Here is a 21,603-nt window from a genome sequence, read left to right on the forward strand (position 1 = left end):
GCTCGGCTCGGCTCGGCTCGGCTCGGCTCGGCTCGGCGGGGCCGGGCGCGCATGCGCATGCGCGGGCGCCGGGCCGCGTTGCCATGAGAGCGGCGATCCGGCGATGGAGCCGCGCTGCAGCAGGTGGGACCCGCGGCCTGGTCCGGTCCGGCGCGGCCCGGCGGCCCGCAGCCCCTCTCCGCCCGCCGCGGCCTCCCTCCCTGCCTCCTGGGGGGCCCCGGCCCTGCCCTGCCCTGCCCTGCCCCGCCCCGGCGCGGCCCGGCCCTGCCCCGGCCTGCGCTGCCCGGCGCGGCCTGCCCTGCCCTGCCCTGCCCTGCCCTGCCCAGCGCCGCCGCCGCGAGCTGCTCCCCTGCCTCCCCTGCCGCTTCTTTCGCCTCGTTGCAGCCCCGCGGCACTAGTTAGAGCGCTGGGGTTCCTTACAGGTAGCTTTTGGTTAAATTGGTCCTTTTTTTCCCCCCTTCCCTCCTCCCTTGGCTCAGCTGTGAGGAGAGTGGTGTGCCACAGTGCTCGCCCAGACCCTGCCGAGAAGCAAATCTGCAAATTCTGGAAGCCTGTTGAAGCAAATAGTTGCAGGTTCCAGCTCGGGTTTGCAGATTTCATTGGGTTTATTGGCATATTGTTATGCAAGTTAGACAAAGCCACGTTTCGCTAAGTATTAATAAAACGCTCTGAGTTAGGGTGTGGCCTGGCTTACGGCACTAACATTAGTTTAATTAATTAAAGAAAACTCATGTTTGAAGTCAGCAGCTGCTGTGTGAGACTTGCAGGCACACAAGGTTGGATTTGCTGATTGTAGTGTTTCAGTGCTCTTTCATTGTTCTTGTAGGGTTTAATTTAAGTTAAAGCATCGCTGCTTTGACGAGGTCACCTCTGCAGGATGCCGCACAAGATCGGCTTTGTAGTCGTTAGTTCGTCAGGACACGAGGACGGCTTCAGCGCAAAAGAGCTGATGGTCCATGCACCGACGGTGAATGGATGGCGATCACCAAGGTACTGCATGTGAGAGCAAAATGCATAATTTTGAAGTACTAAGTGACTTTAAAATGCATAGGAGAAGTAACGTGCATGTTCAGAGTAGTTTACAGCGTGCCAGATGCAACTGATTGTGGAAACAAAAATCTAAATTGCTTTGATCCTATAAAATCCTTATCCTGAAAAAGGTCTTGGTTACCTCCTAACGATGTAGCATCACATTTAAACAAAGTCCTTTAAAAGAAAGAAAGGAATGATTTTTGCTCTTGCCGGTCTTGGAGTCTGAAACTGCTTTGGCTTAATATTAAAAAATCTAATCTTCTTGGTGCTTCCCATTGATACATACGGCGTGCTTGAATACGCACAAACTAAAAGGAAGAGGAAAATGTTTCTACTCTATTCTTTGATTTATGTTTACAATATTTGTAATGCCAAGTTCAACCATTATAACTTTGGAAGACTTTATGATTAAATGTTAACGAAGTTGGAAGTGAAGTCATCTTTAAAGATGACTCAGACACTGTGTATGTTTTTAGACTCTGTCAGTATCCACAGGAAATTGTTCTGCAGTTGGTGGAGAGATGTCGAATACGAAAACTACAGTTACTTGCTCACCAGTATATGATTTCAAGCAAAATCGAGTTCTACATCAGTGAAAACTTGCCTGAATACTTTGCGCCTTATCAGTCAGAGAGGTTTCACAGACTAGGGTAAGTCAAAAGACTCTAAATGGTTGTGTTACTTTAATCAGACAGGCCTCAAGAGGTCGTAGTATTCGTTATGCTTTGCATGCAATATTGATATGCTGTGCTGCAAACAGTGAAGAACAGATTCCATACTCGTGTAGATCTGTAACAGAGCGGAAGACGTAGGCGTAATTGGGGATAGAATTTTACTCAAGGTGTTCAGATCACAAAAGGCAGCTACATCTTAGCACTTACCTGAGAGAGTGGTGCACCCCCCGAAAAGAGAACACATGTGCTGATTATTATATATTTTATCTGTATTGCACTTCATAGAAGCATCCACTTTGGATCCCTCCCTCCCTGTCTTGCTGTGAAGCAAGTCTGTAAAGTGGTGCTGAGGTGATTTGTTTTTTGGTTTGGTTTGGTTTTTTTAAGGCATGTTACAGATTATGAACACTTTTCTCAAATGACAACATACTTGGTTTCAATTAGGAGCAAATTCTAAAACTTACCAAAATACTAATTTGAGGAGCCAGAACGCAACGGCATTTTACCTGCTTACCTGTTAAGTTTTTCCTTCTCAGTTACGTCCCTCTCTCAGACAATGAAAAGACTGGATTCAAAGCACGAGAGTTAAAATCCGTATATATGGATGCAGTTGGCCAGTACCTAAAGCTGATTTTCCATAAGAATTATGTCAATAAATACAACCTTTACAGTCAGGTGAGTTAAATTTGAGTCCTTACTTGATAGACTAGAGGAAGTAAATTTCAGTAGTGTAGGACAGGTATAGAAATCTGCTCCCTTGATTCTACTTTGTAGAAACTAAAAAAGCTAATTGAAAGCTCTTGGGTTTATTTATGGTCTCCTTTAAAACAAAAAAACCCCACAAAATGTTTGGAGTGCGTTAGAATCATGACCAAAACCATGCAACCTATCCAGAACTAATGAGTCAAGTGCACAGCCTGTTACTGCTTTTCGTTTGGAGTTTCGGGCTGCATGGTAGGCTCTGTGGTGAAGGCAAAACACTTCCTCTGAGATCAGCTCTTTGCTCACCATGAACCCGCTCTGAGTCTTTAAGATCCAGTATGGCATTAAGTTAAGGTGTTATAAAGTCATCCAAATACCGAAAAGGTGAATATCTGCCTCTTAGTCCTACACTGGCTCTTTTCATTTCCATTCCAGCCAAGAAAAGGGAGCAACTGATGACTGTACAATGTGGTCTGTAGATTTGGTAATACATTTTTAATGAAACGTGAGGTGCACTTAGCACTTCAAGCTTTTATTTGGATGCATACCACCCAAAAGACCACAGGTCCTAATTTGTTTGTCCACACCAATATGAAGAAGATTTTGCAGGAGACGTTATAGTTTGGTCCTAACCAAGCAGGTTCATTCACTAAAATATGGCTGCCACATAAGGTATATTGCAAGTGAAAATACTTATATGTTTAAGAAAAATGTTATTACTGGTTCATTGAAGTTAAACTCATGCAAGATAGAGACAAACATGATACACATGTAAACACAAAGAGTATTCAGGAATCTCCTTAAGAAAACTTACAAAGTTCATTTCTAACAACATGATCTGCATCTTTCATAAAACAAGCAAGCAAAACAATCTCAAAGCAAATCTTTTTTTTTTTTTTTTTTTTAACTTGCAGCAATTAAGTGGGTGAACGATAATGTTAACATCCAAAGCAATTTTGCCAAATGTTTGTTTTCAGATTAATTTTGTAATCAATATTAAGAATTACATATTTTCCCATATTTAAGTAAAACTAAGAAGGTAGATGAGTTATATGAATCACTACTTGATAATTTTCAGGAGATTATGCTTTTGAGGGAGTATCAGCACAAACTGTCTGGCGACTGATTGTGCATGTGTATTTAAGCATGCTGTTTTGATTTTCATAGGATAGGAAAAAGGTAGTGAACTTGTGCATTTACATCTCTTTAAATCTATCCCAGGTTGCCCTAGTAGCCATAAATATTATTGGAGATCCTGCAGACTACAGTAATGACAGCAATAACAATGTAAGTGTGTAATAGAAAGCATGCCTGTCTTTTTAGTATTGCTGCACGTGTTCAGTTGCAGGGTTCTTGCAATAACAGAGGGCATCTTTCTTCTAATAGTTCTGTGCTTTAGCAGAGTTGCCATATATCCATTTTTATCTAATTTTGAAGCAAGAAAGCTCCCATAAAATATGTGCCCATTTGTGGAAGCAAAAAAAAAAAAAAAAACATAATTAACTGGAACGATTGCATTTTCAGCCTCTTAAAGTTCATCTATTTCCATATGCCCCAAAACAGAAGTATGCTAAGGCTCATAGCTCATATTGATTGCTCTAAGTCATAGTTCCTGTCTTGAACAAGCACATGACGCTGAACTTGCATTAAGATTTTCTGTTTCCCCACAAAGACTTCAAGAGAGAAGCTGATAGACCACTACTTAGGAAGTAAATCAGATGATCCTGCCTTAGATGGGACATACTTTGGGTAAGGATGCTATTTTGCATATACCCTGGCAAAATGTTTTCTCAGCCTAAATTAATTCTCAAGCTATATATTTTTGTAGTTCCCTAGTAGCAAAAAAAAAAAAGTCATATGCTCAACCTGGTGTATTCTGGATTAGCTGAAAGCTTATTTTGTTAATTTTATTTCCTCAGGAAACCTGACTCCATTTCACCTCTGGATGATTTGGCTTTTGACATGTACCAAGATCCAGAAGTTGCTCAGATAATACGGAGGCTAGATGAGAAGAAGCGTGAAGCTGTCCATCATGAACGCTATGATTATGCCAAGAAACTCAAACAAGCTATTGCAGACTTGCAAAAGGTATTGTTGAATGAATGTTTAATCTCTTAGACCCAACAGTTTTCCAGTAGTCCGTTAGGTTAGTCTTTAACCTTAATGTTAGAATGGAGTTGTAATGATTTCCAGTATGTTTTAAAAATAGTAATGTTAAAATCAGATAACTTGATTTTAAAACTTAGTTGGAAATACTGAAACACATGCATATATACAATAATGTGCCTCCAAGCTAACCTGTTAAAACATTTTCCAGGTAGGGGAACGACTTGGACGGTATGAGGTAGAGAAACGCTATGCTGTAGAGAAGGAGGATTATGATCTTGCTAAAAAGAAGAAACAGCAAATGGAAGAGTATCGCCTGAAGGTATATCAGCAATTGGAGCTCCATAACCTTCTGGATCCAGAGCTGATGGTGAGTGTTGTTATTCATAATTCTGAATGCCTCACCAGGTAGGTGTTGTAAATGGAGGTGGCAGAGCAGCCAAAACAAATTCAGGGGATAAGACGCATTGCACGAATATTACATGACAATTATGTAAAGATTTTATGATTTCTACTTAAACTGTGAATTTCTCCAATGAAAGACTTGCACGTGGCATTTTATGAACATGCTTAGTTCTCCATGAATTACGATGTTAAGGCTTAAACCCAATGGCATCAGACTCCTAAATTCTTTGCATTATTTCAGGGCTACACAGTCCCCATTCATACGTTACTTTCTCATATTTTGAAGTATTTCTCATTGTGGATATAAGAGGCTTATGCTGGCATACTGCTAACCATACATAATTAGAGTGACCTATGAAGAAGCATAAGGTATATATAGTTTTATACTGTTCTCAATATGTGGGACTGTTTACAGTCTCTCTGTCTCACACACTGTCTGTCACACACGCACAGAATTATGTTGCAATTGTTTCATAAAGCTGCATCGAGTGCAGTAATTGCTGATATGAATGAGGTCTGGTATTCATTTGAAAGCAGCAGAAGTTTTAGTGACTCTCAAAGTTGTAGCTGCAATAATTTTGATTTTAGTACGATGTACCACCTTAGTTTACAAAAGATCCTTCCCTTTTTCAGGTTCGAAGACCACCTGAGTTGCCTTTGGAGCCTGTGATTTATGCTGATAGTTCTCAGCACACAAAAGCCATAAATTCACCTCCTCATGAGAAAACAGAACCACAAAAAGGGGAGTCACAGAAAGCAGAGCCTTTGCTGGAAGAGAAGGCAGTAAAGCTCGCTTCTCCTGAGCCCACTGTTCCCCACCAGTCTCCTCCTCCTGTGGCTCATCCCACAGCCTTAGAGGAGGAGTTTCCCAAAGATAAGGTGAGTAATGTACTTTTGTTTCTGTAGCAGTCTAGCACAACAGTTGATCTCGCATTCAGCCTTCCGAAACAACATGGTCTTTTGTGGTTATTCTCACGTCCCATGTAGTATCTGAAATTGGCTCTATTGCTGAGCAGTGCCCAGCTAATAATTGCTGTTAGCCTTTCTCTTGCCTGAATCGCTTTGGAAGGTTCTACAAATGTTCACTGAGACTGAGGTAAGTAAGGATTATACCTGATTTACAAGTAGGTGAATGGAATCAAATGGACACTAAATGATTAATCAGAGGTCACACAGCTAATTTAGTGGGAGAACGGGCAGCAGATTTCTGCCTGCTCCACTAATGGCTTAATAAATCCTATTCTTAGAGATCATACTGTGTGAATCTACAGAAGCAGGGGAATTTGTTGGAAGGTGATTAGAAGGAAAGTAACAGAGTGTGGGTGTCATGTCTGAGGAGAGGAAGAAAATCACAGTATCTAGTTAGATTGACTTCTTTTGTTGCTATTCCAGCTTCTTGCGAAGCTAATGAAAAGGCTTGCATTGACTTCAGTAGCAGTAATATACTCTCTTAGCAGCATGTTGACACAAAGCTTTACTTGTTAAATTATTTTGTCTTGCTGACTTCCTCTCAATGGAGAGTTTCTTCTGTAGGTATTTGTATTTCCACAAAAGGCATTTTGTGTATGTTTTATGATATTCTGTAGATATAACTATTTTATTCACAAACACATTATTATTATTATTATTATTATTATTATTAATGTTATTGTGGGAACTTCCAGATCTGTACTTAATTGTCAAGCGATACTGCTTTAAAGGGGAAAAAAATCGAGGTGAATCCAGTTAATGATACAACAGTTTCATGCCAAAGTTTGCTTTCCAGAAATGACTTAATCTTCTCTGTTTAGGCTGAGTTTTTACCTTACGATGAGAGACCTCTTCCAGCTATCCGTAAACAGCCTGAGGAAGGAATTGCGTACCTGGAGCCAGAGACAACTGAAGGGGATGTCAGTGACACTCCGAGAAGTGGCATTACTGGAGAGCCAGAACCATTAACAGAGAAAGCACTGAGGGAGGCCAGCCCTGCTATTGAAGTTTTTGGAGAAGCCTTGGTAAAGAACAGCAAAATAAACACGTGGGTTATTGTAATCTGTATTGAGTTGACTTGGCAAGCACCCTGTGAACAAAGACCTACTGATATGATTTTTACATGTTTGAAGCTGTTACCTAAATATCTGAGATTAAAATTTGACCTTGGATACATGGGTGCCTGTTTTCAACATTTGCATGACTGATTACTTTGTGAGCAATTCAAAATCTTACCTGGATTCAGTTCACTCTTCTGTAGAAAGGAACATAGCAGATACTGGCAAGTAGCCTGCTTTAGGGTGCACCGGCTGCTACAATATCTGTAACTGTTGCCACTGTGAATGGGATTGGTGGGGAGAGAGGTCATGGTCAGTCCGAGGTAGTTCCTTGAGCCTGTACTGTTAATCCATTTTCTTAGTCATATTTCCAAAAATGTGAGCAGAAACACCTCTTTTCATAAGTGCCCAGACTCCTGTAGAAAGTGCCTGGCATTTGAATACTTAATTTCATATATTCTTTTAAGGCTGCTTCTATATGTAAATATTGCACAGAAATAGCAGTACTGGCCATTTAAAAGGTGATCTTGCTCTGTGTTCAGGTTTCAGGAGCATATTCCAAGACATGGTCATATCGAGAAGATGCGTTACTTGCTGTATATAAGAAGCTGATGGAAATGTCAGTAAGCACTCCAAAGGATGATTTAAAGAACATGCTGAGGGCTGCCATTTTTCTTGTAAGGAGAGCCATAAAAGACATAGTGTCTTCAGTAAGTAGTAATACATTTGGTAAGAAGAGCTCCCTAGCCTGTGATTTGTGCAAAATGTTGCATCTGCTCTGTCCCAGGGAAATTGGCAGGGTCCCACGCAGTGTAGGATCAGGTTTACTTGGCAGTAAATCAGATTTTAGTGAAGAGAATAATTATAAATACAAAAAGATGTGTCATATGTTATAAAATGTTTTGCTGCTTAAAGTTACAGGTGTAATGAAAGAAAAACGTGGGTTCATACAGGTTTTTGCACTTAAAATTTGGGAAATGTACAGATAGAGGAGAGAAATTAGATATTCCAGTATTTATAAACTGTGATTGGTGCAGACTGATTCCTGTAAACTTCAGATCATCAAAAAATTGACAGAACTTAATTTAGAAGTGTTATATGGGACACTTTAATAGAATCTGTATGCATATTATTGCTGATGTCATATTAGTCTCTTTTCCAGAGACTAATCAGCCACTATTACAGCAGTTGAGAAGCCAAACATCTTTAAATTGTCAGTTTAACTCTGTAAAATGCTCCAGTGAACCGCTAAAAACTAAAATTGTAGAACTGTGTGGTTAAAACATGTCTAATAATTGAAACAAATAGCTTGTGAAATTTTATTGAATGAATGAATGAAAAAAGAAACATGGAATGTCAGCCTTTAGCTAGACAGGGTGAAGTCTGGCTTCCGTCAGCACGGAAAGTAATGTCCTGGGCTGAGTAATGGACTTGGAGGAACGACTGCTCACACAGCAAATGTGTACTCTGGTTGAGCTTTTCTTTAAAAAGTTGAAATAGAGCAATGGAGCAGACAGAGTGAGCAACTTATTCTCCAATTTAGGAGGTAAATTTAGCCTAAGGAGACTTAGCCTTCAACTAGGCCTTAAACAAGAAAAAAAAAATTAAGAGCATGTTATTCATTATAAAATAAATTCTGAAGCTTTTCACCTAAGCCCTAAGCACATCTTTTCTGGAAAAGAGATATCTGAAGTAGGTTCCATTAATAGTGTTACCTTATTTCTAGGTTCCTGCTGTTGTCGTTTAGAGCTACAGAAAAGATTTTAAAATACAGCCTGAAAACTGGGATCTTTATGGTATTTTTGTTCAGTGCTTCCCTTTTTTCTTTTTGATTTAGGTTTTTCAAGCTTCCTTGAAACTTTTAAAAATGATCATTACTCAATATATACCAAAACATAAATTAGGAAAAGTAGAAACTTCTCATTGTGTGGAAAAAACACTTCCAAGTTTGCTTTCTAGAACTGGAGACTCTTCAACCCGTCTTCGCCTTGTGGCTTCTAACTTTATTCAGGTTAGAGTTTTTCTTCAAATTACATTTTGATTGCATTAGCATTATGAATGTCACAGAGGTTATACTTGGATAACATCTAATCAGCCTTGACTTCAACTCTAGAGCTTGCTACTGTGGAGGATTATGCCTCATATGCGAGTATGCAAGGCAAAGGGTAGAACCAACTTAGTTTCTTTACAGTATCTTTTCTAGCAGTGTACCCTCACTTTTATTGTGGTCAGAGTGTGTGGAAATACCTGTTATCTTGTAAACTGCTGCTGCAGATGCAAGAATGATGTTGCTCATTAGTTCTTTTTATTAGTTGCAAGCGATCTACAGACAAGAGAGCAAGCAAGTCCCTACATATTCCTCAGATTTCTCTGTTGCAATTTGGTCACATTTTTGACTAAAAGAAGAAAGAGATCTATTCTCAAAATAATTGGTGCAAAATTGTAAATGGGCCTCTTGCATTCGAGTATGAGTTTTATGGAGTTACTTAAACATAGCTTCATTAGCAAACGGGAATTAAATTGAAATAAGTATATGGTGTAAAAATCAAATGTAGCAAGAGCATAAAAAAGACGCCTGTTTTAAAAGACACAGTCCATTCCTTGTTGAATGTTGGCAATGAGCATTTGTGAACAGCTGCTAGAGGATTACAGACTCTTTTCCAGTAGAATTTAGAAGAAAGAACAGTAATTCTGTGTGAAAATATGTGTTAATTCAGTCCCAGGAGAGCAGTAGGTGAGTCATTGGCTCTGGATTATTTCACCTTACTTGTGTCCACACAGAGAGGATAAGAGTTGTCTTTCACTGTAGGCTTAACTAAAATGTTAACAGGGTTATTGTGTGAAATGCTCTGGCATATCACCAGAAGCCCAAAGGTGACTGATTACTTTGTGAATAGTACCTGGCTTGTTTACAATAGATTTGTAATTGAATACTGAAAAGGAAATGAGAAAATGGTTACAAATGTATTTTCATAGACAGGGCAGGGCTTGGCCTGCAGAGAAGGAAGATATGTTTATTTTGTATCAGTGCGAATAGATGAGACACTGCCCTAATAAGCAGTTCTCTGGGGAAGGTGCCAAATAGAAATAATTATGACTGAGACTGACCAACCAACCCTGTGACAACCGCGTCTGTCGGTAAGGAAGAGGGGCTGCAGGATACCATCATCTCCCAGAGTGTCTGTCAGCTGGCAGGATCCAAGAGGAGGGGTGCTCCAGGTTATTAATCATCCTGCTACCAGCAAAGAGATAAACACTGGGTTTCGAATAAGAGCAGAAGTTAGCCTTGGAGGTTTTCCAAAATAGAATGTGAAATTACAAGATGGCATATGTCTTCCGCACTGTTGAGATCAATCTTGATGCATTGTCAAGACTTGGCATCCTTTGTGACACTTCTTATTTCCTCCTCAGATAGTTCAGTGTAAGATGGATTCCTTTAAATTTTTCTTACAGCACAGTTCTATACTTCTTGCTCATCTCAGCATATCTAATACTTCACCTGCTTCTCAGGGGCTTTCTCTTTGATGCCAAAAGCAAGACCAAACATCTGTATAATCTTCCCTTTGAAGCCAATGCAAACAACTTTTGACTCCTAAAATAACAAGCAAATGCTTTTTAGGGAAGACTTACTTCATTTTACTTAACTTGTTAAAGTAATTTTGAATCACTCTGCTTACAAAGGCAATTCATCTTCCATATTGAGTATTCTTACGTGCATACTGGCTCTCTGTATGTTTATAGGAAATGGCGCTGTGTAATGAAGTTAAACCTCTTCAGATTGTTCCACTTCATTTGGTTCAGCCATTAAAACCAAATTCCCCAACACATCTGGCAATGAGTCAAGTGGAATTAGTGGAACACCTCTTGAAAGAAATGGGAACTGAAAACTCTGGGTTTACCATTGACAACATCATGAAGGTAGGAATCCAAGTTTACAGCATCTTTAGTTCTTTTCTGTTGCTGTTGGATTAGTGTTTGTCTGTCTGCTTTAGAGCGGTTGATAAATTACTGAGATAGAACTAATAGGCCTCTTGGAGGTGATGCCATACACTGTTATGAGGAAAATGTTGTGGTGCCTGTTAATGTTATGAGGAAGCATGATGCCAACTCAGAAAAAAAGCATCGGCTGTTCAAAATTTGTTTGGGAAAAAACTGTCTGTATGAAGACTTCTCCCACTGCAGTGAAATAATTGCCTTAGACTAAGAAGCAAGTCTTTTAAAAAGATGGAGGGTGGGGAAAAAGCATAATTTTTTTTTTTCTTTTTTCCCTTTTCAGTTTGCGACAGGTGCTTTGGAACACAGAGTTTATGAAGTACGTGATACAGCATTGCGGATTATCTTTGATATGTATAGGAAGCACAAGGCTGCTATACTGCAATATCTTCCCCCAGATGATGCAAACACTCGCAAGACTGTTCTTTATAAAACACTCTTTGATGGATTTACTAAAATAGATGGGAAACTTACTGAAGCTGAAATTAGGGTATGTAATAAGATTGTAGATCATATGCAGTTACTTTAAACATTACATTTGACCAAGCAATACATTGATTTCATAGCTATATTAGATATTGAATGACACCTAGAGCAGAATATCTTAGTGTATCTTGTTACAATGGCATAGTCTAAAAAGCTAGTGTTCGATTTATTATTATGTATGTGAATAAGGCTTATAAAGAATACAGAGTTCTGAAAAAAATACACAATAACTTTCAAAAATATACCTTTACTATTTTATGCTGGCTGGCCTTGGTAACAGGAAGCACAGAAAAATTATGATGTGTTTCTTTCAGGTTAGTACAGAGGATTTTTTTTTTTTTTTTTTGTGGGTTGTTAGTATAATTGACCAATCATTCAGTCAAGGAGGATATTTCTTGTACTGCATTGATTACTTGTTCTATGCTGATGTTTTATGTTTTGCAGTCTCCCCTATGTGATAGATATTTTGAAAGCTGTTCTAATTGAAGGAGTGTTTCTTGGCAGGCACAGAAAAAGGCAGCCACAGAAGAAGCAGAGAAACAGAAGATGGAAGAAATAAAAGTTCTGCAAGGGCAGCTGGCAGCTCTAAAGGAGATGCAAGCAGAAGTTCAAGCTGGAAAGGTTAGGGTTGTTTGCAGGATTTTTTTGTTTGCTGTTTTTGCTTTGCTTTTTTCCCCTCAGGTATCCCAGGTTGAGATGGTCTGTAATAAGACAAAATTAAAGTGAAGAGGTCTCCATGACATACACTAAGGGACCAACTTTCTTCCTTAGCAACTGGCTTTTGAATTTGGCAGTTTGTTTTTCCTAAGATAGTATAAAGATTGGTTTCTTTTATAACAGCTACGTCTATATTATGGTAACTGTGAGAGCATCTCTAGAAGTTTTAAGTGTTCTTGTACCAGCTAGAGCATAGGAATGGTACTGAGTGCCTTAAGACCTTCCAGAAGCATGCTGTACTGCGCATCGTTAAGTTTTACATCTGAATCTTAGAAAGGTAGTCAGCTACATTATAGCCAGGTGGTAGGACTGTTTTCCTTTCTCAGCAAATGGTTGCTGCCTCAATAGCTGAAAGATTTACTGTAGGACCAGAGGCATGAAGAGCGTAAAGCATTGGCTCTGCTTCTAAATTCTTAATTCCAGAGAGAATTTGAGATATAATCTGTTCTCTTTCTCCCTGGAAAGCATCGCATTCATTAAGGAAATTACTGACTTAAATTTCTCTGTTCAATAGGAAAAAGAATCTGATTTTCAGAAGCTGAAGAATCAAGGTAAGTAATTTCAAATAATACCAAGAAATGTAGAGAAATTTCAAGTTGTCCTTGAGGCGCTGTAGATGCTTAATGGATTATTGAATCATCTGAGTTACAAATATGTCTGAGTACTTTGGATTGGCTGAAGCTCCACCTGCTGTAGAGATAACTATTAAGTTTACCAAAACAAAAACAAAAACAAAAAAGAAACAAACCCCTTATATCAGCTAACTGGTTAACATCTAATAACAAATGAGAGTGACTCGGCTTGAAACCATTTTAGATTTCTCCCCAGTCTAAAGTAAATTGTCTATTACATTTTCCAAATAATCACAAAAATCTTATAAATGTAGCTCACCAAAGCTGCTTTTTTCCAACTGCCTATAGGTACGGTGTCCTTCAGTGTTTGTTTTCCAACATGGAAACGGTGTACTTCTATTAGGTCTGTTGCTGTTAAGATCTGGAGAAGCAGTAGTTCTCTGCATGCACAAAAATTGATTAAAATGTGATCTTGGTTTTAATATTTTCTTTTTTACAGGTTATCGGGTAAATGAAGGGCCACAGCATGCAGCAGCAGAGAATCCAGATGATCATTCCTCTGTTTCAAATTACTTAGATAAGTAAGTTAAATGAGCAGCTTCTGATCACTGAACAGGGTAACTTGCAAGCTGATAGCCGTAATAATTTTTCTTCACTAGGCAGAGGCTCATACCTTGAGCATTTAAATAACGGCAAATTTTCTTCTAGCAGGTATGGAAATACCACCGAGAAATCCTAGATGTTACTTCTTACTGCTTGGACAGTGTAATCTTGAACTTGTTTTCTGAATAGTTGTGTGTGTAAAGAAATTGCTACGATGTAATGGTCTACTGACAGTGTAAAATAAGGCAAAGACTTACTGGAACTGGTGTGTGTGTTGAAGGTATAGGGCATAGAGAAAGCACTTAAAGCTTCTGGGGTTGTGAAAGCCATTTAAGTCAGCTGTTCTCAATGCTTTTGTCAAATTGTGTCTTTCTATAGCAACAAATGCTTTCAAGTTGTACTTACCATAAATTATATAGCAATCTGTTTGTGCCCCACCCTAATGTCCGTAATATATAGGGAAAATAATTTGTAGCAAAATGTTAGCTGCTTTTCAGAATAGAAGAAATGGGGCTCATCCCATTTCAGTATACAGTGTTACTGATGTTTGCTGGTTTTTTATTTGTTTGGTTTTTTGTTATTCCTAGCTTATGCATTTTTTGTGGTGAAAGGGATGAATCCTTCACAGAGGAAGGATTGGATCTCCATTACTGGAAACATTGTCCTATGTTAACCAGATGTGAGCACTGCAAACAGGTCAGGCATAAACTTTTTATAGCTACTACAGTCATTAAATGTTGTTGTTCTGATTTTAAGGTGCTAGGAGTCATTTAACAGTATGGTGGTTGAATTTGCAATGCAGTTGTGTAATCTTGGATAGTGCTTTTAGAAAAGCACAGCTTTACGAACTGGATTAAAAACTACTAAAATTTCATTTTTCTTAGTCACCTTGAAAAGTGAGACTTTACTTCCAGAAATCACATAAGCAATTTTTTAAACACTATCCTTATTTACTCAGCACAGTACCAATCTTTCCGTGTACCTCTTGCTGTGTTGCAGGTGGTCGAAATAGCAAGCCTGACAGAGCACTTGTTGACCGAGTGTGATAAAAAGGACAGCTTTGGGAAATGTCAGCGCTGTAGTGAGGCCCTTCCAAAAGATGAGTTGCCCAAACATATTAAGAGCAAGGCTTGCAATTGTGAGTAGTTTTAAATAGGAAAGCTGTAATTCAAAAGTGAAGTCGGTTAGATTTTCAAATACTGCATATTTTTGGCAAGACAGACCACTTCTGTTTGGGTATTGCACCATGGATTTAGGATTATAACTACATCTCCAGGGGGTGAACGCTTTCAGCGTCAACACGTGTGTCTATCAGTGCTCCAAGTGCTTCCCTTCCATGAATGCATGTGGGGAGGGTGGGTGAGAAGAGTGGAAGGCCACTACCCCAATCCCTGCCATTTAAACCCCAGACGCTTGTGTGAAACAGTCCTCCATTCCTTTTCATCTTGTTTCCATGCAGATGATTAAATACAGGACTTCTTTGAGAGCAGTTAATGATAATAGAGTAGGAGCTGGTTTAGTCATAGTGTAGGCTATGCTCTTTGTTGTACAAGTCCTCCTTCTGTATTTGAAAACTAGCCAGTCTTTGCCATTCTCATATTATTTTTCTAATCATTTCAGCTGCCAAACCAGAAAAAGTGGCAAACCATTGCCCATTGTGTCATGACAACTTTTCCCCAGGAGAAGAGGTAGGATTGCCTTCTAGATTGATCTTACTGTGTTATATCACTGGGATTGAATTAGTGTCCTCTTATAATACTGGGTAACATGCAAAGACTTAAGAAGTTGCCTAGATTATTACAGGGTCTCTAATAGCTGTCCCACGCTCTGGGTACCATATCTGAACTTGAGTCTTCTACCCTCCCAAGTGTATATGGGAACCACAAGGCTATAGGCTATTCAACGTTGGTCTTTCTCCTCCTGTCCCCTCTTGGTGAAAAGTAAACATCTATTGTATTTCACTTATAAATCATTAACAAAAATAAATTTAGCTCTGTCTGAAGTGCTCCATACTATCAGAACATGAATTGGCCTAATTTGAGATTTTTCTGAATATTTAGGAAAAAAATTCTCTCTGTATGAGATATATATCACCTAACCTAGACTAAGCCAGTAGACTGGAAGAGTTTTAATATACCTTACAGTTCTCCAAATTCCCAAGTCCTTCCAGATTCTGTTTGTTCATTTATCAGCCCTGACATTCTTCAGTGGCATTATGCAGCTTAAAATACTGCAGCAGGATTGAGCACATCTGAAAGGTGATTCAAAAATAAGATGGCTCTGCTTTGGGTATGAGGAGAACATGAACACAAGGAAAGTAAGCAAGAGCTGCTATAATTGTCAAGAAAGAGTTGGGATGACCCCTCTCTACTTTCTGCACTTTTTTTTTTTCTTGCTTCTGTCCAAATTCTTCTGGTAAGAGACTTAACATAGCCTCTAGTTTAGACAGGCTCTGATATTTTCTAGTAATAGTAGCTCGTGCTGTTTTGGACCACTGAATGCTTTAACTGTTATCATACTCTTGCAGTTATATCAACACTTTTTCAATATAAAATACACGTCCACGGAAGGATTTTCTACTCGGATTATATATATATTTTTTTGTTGCTTTGAATTCAATCGGTAATTAAGTAACAAACAAACAAAAAAACCCAAACACCACACCTGCTTTCAACTTCTGGAATCTGTTTGCGTTTTATTGTGCTGTTCCTCTTAGGTTTAATACCAGAACAAGTGGATATACTAATTTCTACTCTTTTTTTTTTTTGCTTAGTACCACACAAGATGCTCATACTTTCTATAAGCAAGCAAGCTAAAATGCTATTGCATAAAGTATATGTTAACTTTCATTTTTACCATGTTTAAAAGTATCTGCATGTGTACATTGTGACTAGGTAAAAGATTATTACATTTGCTGGCTTTGTAATTTCACTACTTTTTTGGTTGACTGTAGGCCTGGAAGTCTCACTTAATGGGCAAAGATGGCTGTAGAATGAATCTGCGGAGGATACCCATAATAAATAAAACTTTTCCAGTGCAGTCTGGTAAGATATTTATGTAATGATTATGCTTTTCAGCATGTTGCCATTATGTAGGCAGAGTATTTCATCTTTGAAAGTAAATTGGCCTTTTATTACTTATTCAACATGCTTTTTTGCATTTGTGTAGACTAATTGATATTTCTTATGCTGGTATAGACTATGATATATAGCTAAGGAGCAAGTTCTCCTCCCTGTTAAATCATTCAATACTAACAATTTCAAAATGAGGGCATTAGTTTAATTAAGTGGGAATATTGGCATTTTTTTTAAATTTTATCAGTTCAGTCTTCTTTCTCTACAGTAGCATGCTCTAAAAGTGTTTCCTTACTGCAGTTGCTCTTAGCCACTTTTGTTACTGGGAAGACCATGAACAAAACTGTCAGCTGTGATACTAAACAGTTAACATTGTGGAAAGCTCCTGAACACTGACACAGTGAACTGAAACCTTCATTTAGCTTTTAATGTCCAATCAGAGGATGCAAATCTAATCCTAACTACAAGATGAATGGAATAGTTAGTGCTGCGTAGTGTTTTTCCTTTTCAGCTTGGAACCAAGAGCTAGGCAGAATTTATGATTGTGTAGCTTCTTCTCCAGCAAAGAGAAATCGATGCTGATGTCATATTTTTTTCTTTTTTAATGAAGTCTTCTTTATTTACGAAGCATGTGCAAAATCCTGAATATAGAAGTTAAACAAACAAGCTATTTTCACTGCTTGCAGTACCAAAGCTCTCTTGGCCAGTAACCTCCAAAACCTTTCCTCTTTCTGGCTTTTTTCTTGGTTCTTTAATCTGCTCCATATTCAGGTTGTTGCTAGAGTTTCCTTCTCCTTCTCTCACTCTGAGCTCTGCCTTTCTCCTATGTGTGTTTCACAGCTACTCCAAATTCCTGGAAAGAAGTGTTCGATTGTCTCTTTCAGCTGTCAGAAATGAATGTGGTTAAACTCAACCATTTCCAGTCTGTTTAACTCAACCTGTCATCATGTCTATTTGTCTTTGGCCTTGCTGTTTATACTTGTTATTAAGAAAGCTAATTAGCTTGTTGCTGTTTAGAATTTGGAAATATGGTCAGAAGGAACTTAAATCTTGTACAGATAAATCTGAAACTCCAGAGCAATTTCCTATAGATAGGAAGGGAACTCTGACCATGCACTCGTACCACTCCTGGTATGAGATGTACCTTGCTGTTCTCAGAGGTTAAGGATTCTTGAACTGGAGACCTACCAACTTTGAGTTACTAGTATTGGTCCTTCAGACGTAACATATCTTGACAATCAGAACGGTAAATAGAATTCAAAACTCAGACTAGAGGTGCTTGCAAATAATGATCTGTATGTTCTCTTCACAGGCAAAACAGGTGGCCTGTATTTAATGAAAGCAGGTCCTTCAGGAGCAAAAGCTCAATCTTCCTCTGTAGGAAGCAAGATCCCAACTCCGAGAGGGGGCCTGAATAAAAACACTGGCAAAACGTACTCAAAGCGATGACATGACAAGTATTTTTTCCTTTGTCTTAATAACTGGGCATGTAATGGTCAATAGCTGTCTAAAAATTGCAGACAACTTATGTCATCTTTTCCATTTGACTACTCCGAGCTGTTCACCAGCCTTGAGCAGTACTTGTCTATTTTGAGTACTCTGGTAGCTAGATTCTGTGTTAGCTGTCTGCAGTGCTGTGGTTTTCTCCCAGAATGTGCTTGTTAGGAACGTGCAAATGTTCTGGGACAGATCTAGCCCTGCCACATAACCTGTATGGCACAAGGAAGGCTGTGCATTATTCTTACTCACTGGTTCCTCATATTAAAAAACTCCCCAATGAATATAAAGTTAACAAGACCAGAATCTGTACTTAATGATGTTACAACGAGTGCAGAGGCTGTGTCCTAGTTAGTGGATTGCTCTGGGGCTGTGGTTCTAGCAGGCTGGTTTAGAGATCCAGTAAGGAATTTCCCCAAGATCCCAAAGCCACAGTCATTCCTGTTTTGGCTTTCGCTTGGGGAAGAGCAAGAAATGCATCGAGTGGAAGTCATACCATTATATTCAGGACAAAGCTGAAAAGCATTAGTTCTTTTGAACTAAATCTAATGCTTGTTTGCAAATGTACCTTCAGAATGTTTGGGAAATAATACCTGTGTTACCTGACTTTATCACTTGATCACCTCAGTGTAATAACTAAAATATATTGCTAATAGTTTTCTGCCAAAAATTGACTTTATAACACTCTGAAAATAATAGCATCACTATTTTTTTTTGTTTGTTTTAGCATCAAGTATTAGCGGTAGAGCAGTAGGTCACGAGGTGAAATGAATATACTGGTTGACTCGCGAGATAGCTCTTCCAAATGTATTTCTGCATCAGCAGATTTACACAGAATCAGCACATTTACAGAGAATTCCTTGCAATGAGGCTTGAGGAAACGCCACTGAAAATACCAAGATACATGATGAACAAAATGGGCCTTTACATATATTTCAAGTTTAGGCTTTTAAAGCTAGTATGCAACTCCCAAAGCACTACTTGATGCCAAAAACTAGCACCAAATAAGAAAGCTAAAAGGCTGTCTGGATGTTGCCATATGACATGCCTTTATGTGAGAAACAACCTGAAACAGCTTTTCTGTGCTGCTTCTCCTACTGTGCATGAAGTGCCTTTTTCTTAGTCCGCATGACAAGAGGATTAAGCTAAACTGCAAGAGTCCCCTTTGGTACCTAGTAAGAGTATGTACCTATGGAGTTACCATAAAGTTATAACTGTGCTTTAAAATCTCACGCTGTTAATTTTGAAATACTCCCCCAAAAGATAACCCCTTAAAAAAGAAAAATCTGAGTAGGGCTTTGGAAAGCTTGAATTAGTACATTAAAACCCCTTTTTTCTACTTTAGTGTACTTCTCAGCTCATTTCTAAATCCACCTCTGACTTTCTCTAGTTAGATCGTGATTGAAGTAAACATCCATAGACTACAGCATGTGAGTGTTTTATTAGCTTCAAAGAGAACAAACTATATTAAGGTACAATGTATGAAGCCTTATATCCAAAGCAACAGTCCTAACATTTCTACTTGTGAAGTTTAGACAATTTCTTTCTCGGATAGAATTAACTACTCTATATCTAGAGGTACAGGAATATGCAATCATGGTAATATAAGGGGTTTTGGGGATCGGGTTTTTTTGCCACCACAGAGTGAATTTGCAGTAATGTCTTGTATATACAGCACTGATTTTGTATAGTCCAATTTTTATAGTTTGCTTGCAGCCTTATGTACAAGCTTATGAATTTTACAGGTAGATCAGAGTATTTGCAATTTAGAAGTCTTTTATATAATCATTTCTTTAATTCTCCTTAATATATAAATATATACATATATATATATATGTTTATTACCACTTAAGTGACATAGGTTCCTATTTTAGGACCTGATTCCTTATGCAAGCAAAATAACCATGGATTTTGCTCAGAGATAAGCATGTGCAATGGACTACAGGCTCATGGGCTATTGCCCAGAGTGTATTTTCCTTTTGGAAGTAAAACTGTGAGATTTTCTGTGTATAGGTTGAATGAAAAACCTGTTTGCAAAGGACCTACATATTTTCTGGATTGGCCAATACAGTGTATACATTGAATTGGTAGATAAGACTTTCCATTGCTCTCGAAGCATGGCTTTTAAACTCAAACGAAGAATAATTAAAATAAAGCTAATAGTTAAATTCTGCACGTAGCAGGATGTGTGCTTATTATATTGTAATATTTTGGGGCCACCTTTTTAAATACGGTTAAAAAAAGATTTTAAATCTGATAAAATTAACCTTATTAATTTGAATTAGAGTCATATTTCCTAGTGCTGACTGCTCTGAACAGCAGAAAAGCTGGGCGTTGTATGAGGCAATGTTTTGGAGACTTTCTCAGGGGTTTTGGTTTTGGGTTTTTTTGAGCCTTTTTTTTTTTTTTTTATGGTTCTGAGGCATCCTTTGGGCAGCACTTGTTTCTCCTGTTCTTAAGTCATGACGCTTTAGTGCCACCCTTCTCGTCGAGGACGTGCGCTCAGACTACCTGTCTGCCCATTCAGTTGTTGCGGCTCCAGAGAGAGCACAGTGACTGCTTTCTCTTTTTTTTTTTTCCCCTGCCTTAGACGGTAGTAATTATGCCTTAGATGGGAACCTATGCAATAAATCTCTGCAGCTTTTTCACTGCAAGAAGTTCTCACTTCCCTCCTGCAGGAGATTCCTGCCTCCTCCCTGCGCTTCTCACCACCCCACTGACCTACCTTACCAATCCCCACTGAAGAATGGAAATTACCTATGTACAAGACAAGAGCATTATAAAGCTAAGACAAAAATGCATCTGCCTGGGCATACCACATTTAGTCATCTTGTTACTTAATAGATTTTTCTGTTTTTTCAAATCAAGAATAGCTTTTTAGCAACACTTTTAGGAAATCGATTATTAAGTATTTTAGAGTGTATAACATTCAGTGAGACTGGTAGGTGTCTGTAATTTAAAAAATGCACTCCCAAAGTAAGGTTTAAAGATACAAGCTACTCAATGTTAAGTGTTGGAAATAAGAAAGTGGAAATTTTTTAAGACCTGAAAGGGCCTTTATTAAGCAGAGTAGTACCATCCATGTAATTTTTAAAGGATGATTTAACTAGACTGCTTCCTTTCTTTTTATAAACAGCCTGTGTTTTCTGCTGTGACAAAATAAATATTGGAGTGTAAATCACAGGCGTGTTCTTGTGCCATGAAGTCTAGAGCAAAATATTCCAGAGCAAAAATCATTTACAGGGGCAGGTCTCGCTAACAGAAAGAAGTTCTCCAAACTGTTGGACTGGAAAACTTAAATGAGCAATGATGTTGCATCATTATTAAAGAAAGAACAGACTGTGGCCCCCATCTAGTGTTTTTTCCATCTGATATGTTTTTCCATACTATATGCTGAACATCAGCCAATTTGTTTTCATCCATCTAAACTGCAGAGACTGTTCAAGAGCAGCCAGCGTCCCTGCTTGCAGGAATTTGTCTGATCTAAAGCAACTGCTTGGAGTTCCTCTGCCACGAGAAGTCATTTATTTGAATTACGCAGTTCTTAAGTATTGGACCAGCAAGTAAGGTATTTAAGTCATAGAGACTCTGTCACTAGCTTTCAAGAGAAAAAGTCACATATATTAAATATGTAAATTATTTTTATTGCAGTTATTTAATAAAATACTGTCTAGCAAGTTTGGATGGATCTCTGCATTTACAAGCTGTTACAACA

The 21,603-nt window shown here is 38.5% G+C and overlaps 1 protein-coding gene across 5 annotated transcripts; it reads left to right on the forward strand.

Moving 5' to 3' along the window:
* Nucleotides 1-6: 6 nt before the first annotated feature.
* On the forward strand, nucleotides 7-21,565 carry CEP104 (centrosomal protein 104). 5 transcript variants are annotated; one of them, XR_010392777.1, is made up of 23 exons: nucleotides 7-123; nucleotides 827-990; nucleotides 1,509-1,682; nucleotides 2,243-2,381; nucleotides 3,630-3,695; nucleotides 4,081-4,157; nucleotides 4,328-4,496; nucleotides 4,726-4,884; nucleotides 5,553-5,798; nucleotides 6,710-6,913; nucleotides 7,489-7,656; nucleotides 8,784-8,957; nucleotides 10,688-10,864; nucleotides 11,223-11,429; nucleotides 11,930-12,046; nucleotides 12,657-12,693; nucleotides 13,214-13,295; nucleotides 13,905-14,013; nucleotides 14,317-14,455; nucleotides 14,938-15,005; nucleotides 16,271-16,361; nucleotides 21,323-21,456; nucleotides 21,540-21,565. XR_010392777.1 is itself a non-coding variant. In XM_064525395.1 (23 exons), the coding sequence occupies exons 2-22, from the start codon at nucleotides 878-880 to the stop codon at nucleotides 17,838-17,840; spliced, it is 2,853 nt and encodes a 950-aa protein (XP_064381465.1). In that variant the 5' UTR covers nucleotides 7-123; nucleotides 827-877; the 3' UTR covers nucleotides 17,841-17,848; nucleotides 21,323-21,565. The 5 variants fall into 5 exon arrangements, 4 of the variants coding, with proteins under 4 accessions (XP_064381465.1, XP_064381466.1, XP_025952400.2 ...); XM_064525395.1 differs by adding an exon at nucleotides 17,704-17,848 and having other exon boundaries at nucleotides 21,323-21,565; XM_064525396.1 differs by having other exon boundaries at nucleotides 21,323-21,565.
* Nucleotides 21,566-21,603: the final 38 nt, after the last annotated feature.

This window comes from Dromaius novaehollandiae, chromosome 24 (assembly GCF_036370855.1).
Source record: "Dromaius novaehollandiae isolate bDroNov1 chromosome 24, bDroNov1.hap1, whole genome shotgun sequence".
In the NCBI taxonomy this organism is placed as follows: domain Eukaryota; kingdom Metazoa; phylum Chordata; class Aves; order Casuariiformes; family Dromaiidae; genus Dromaius; species Dromaius novaehollandiae.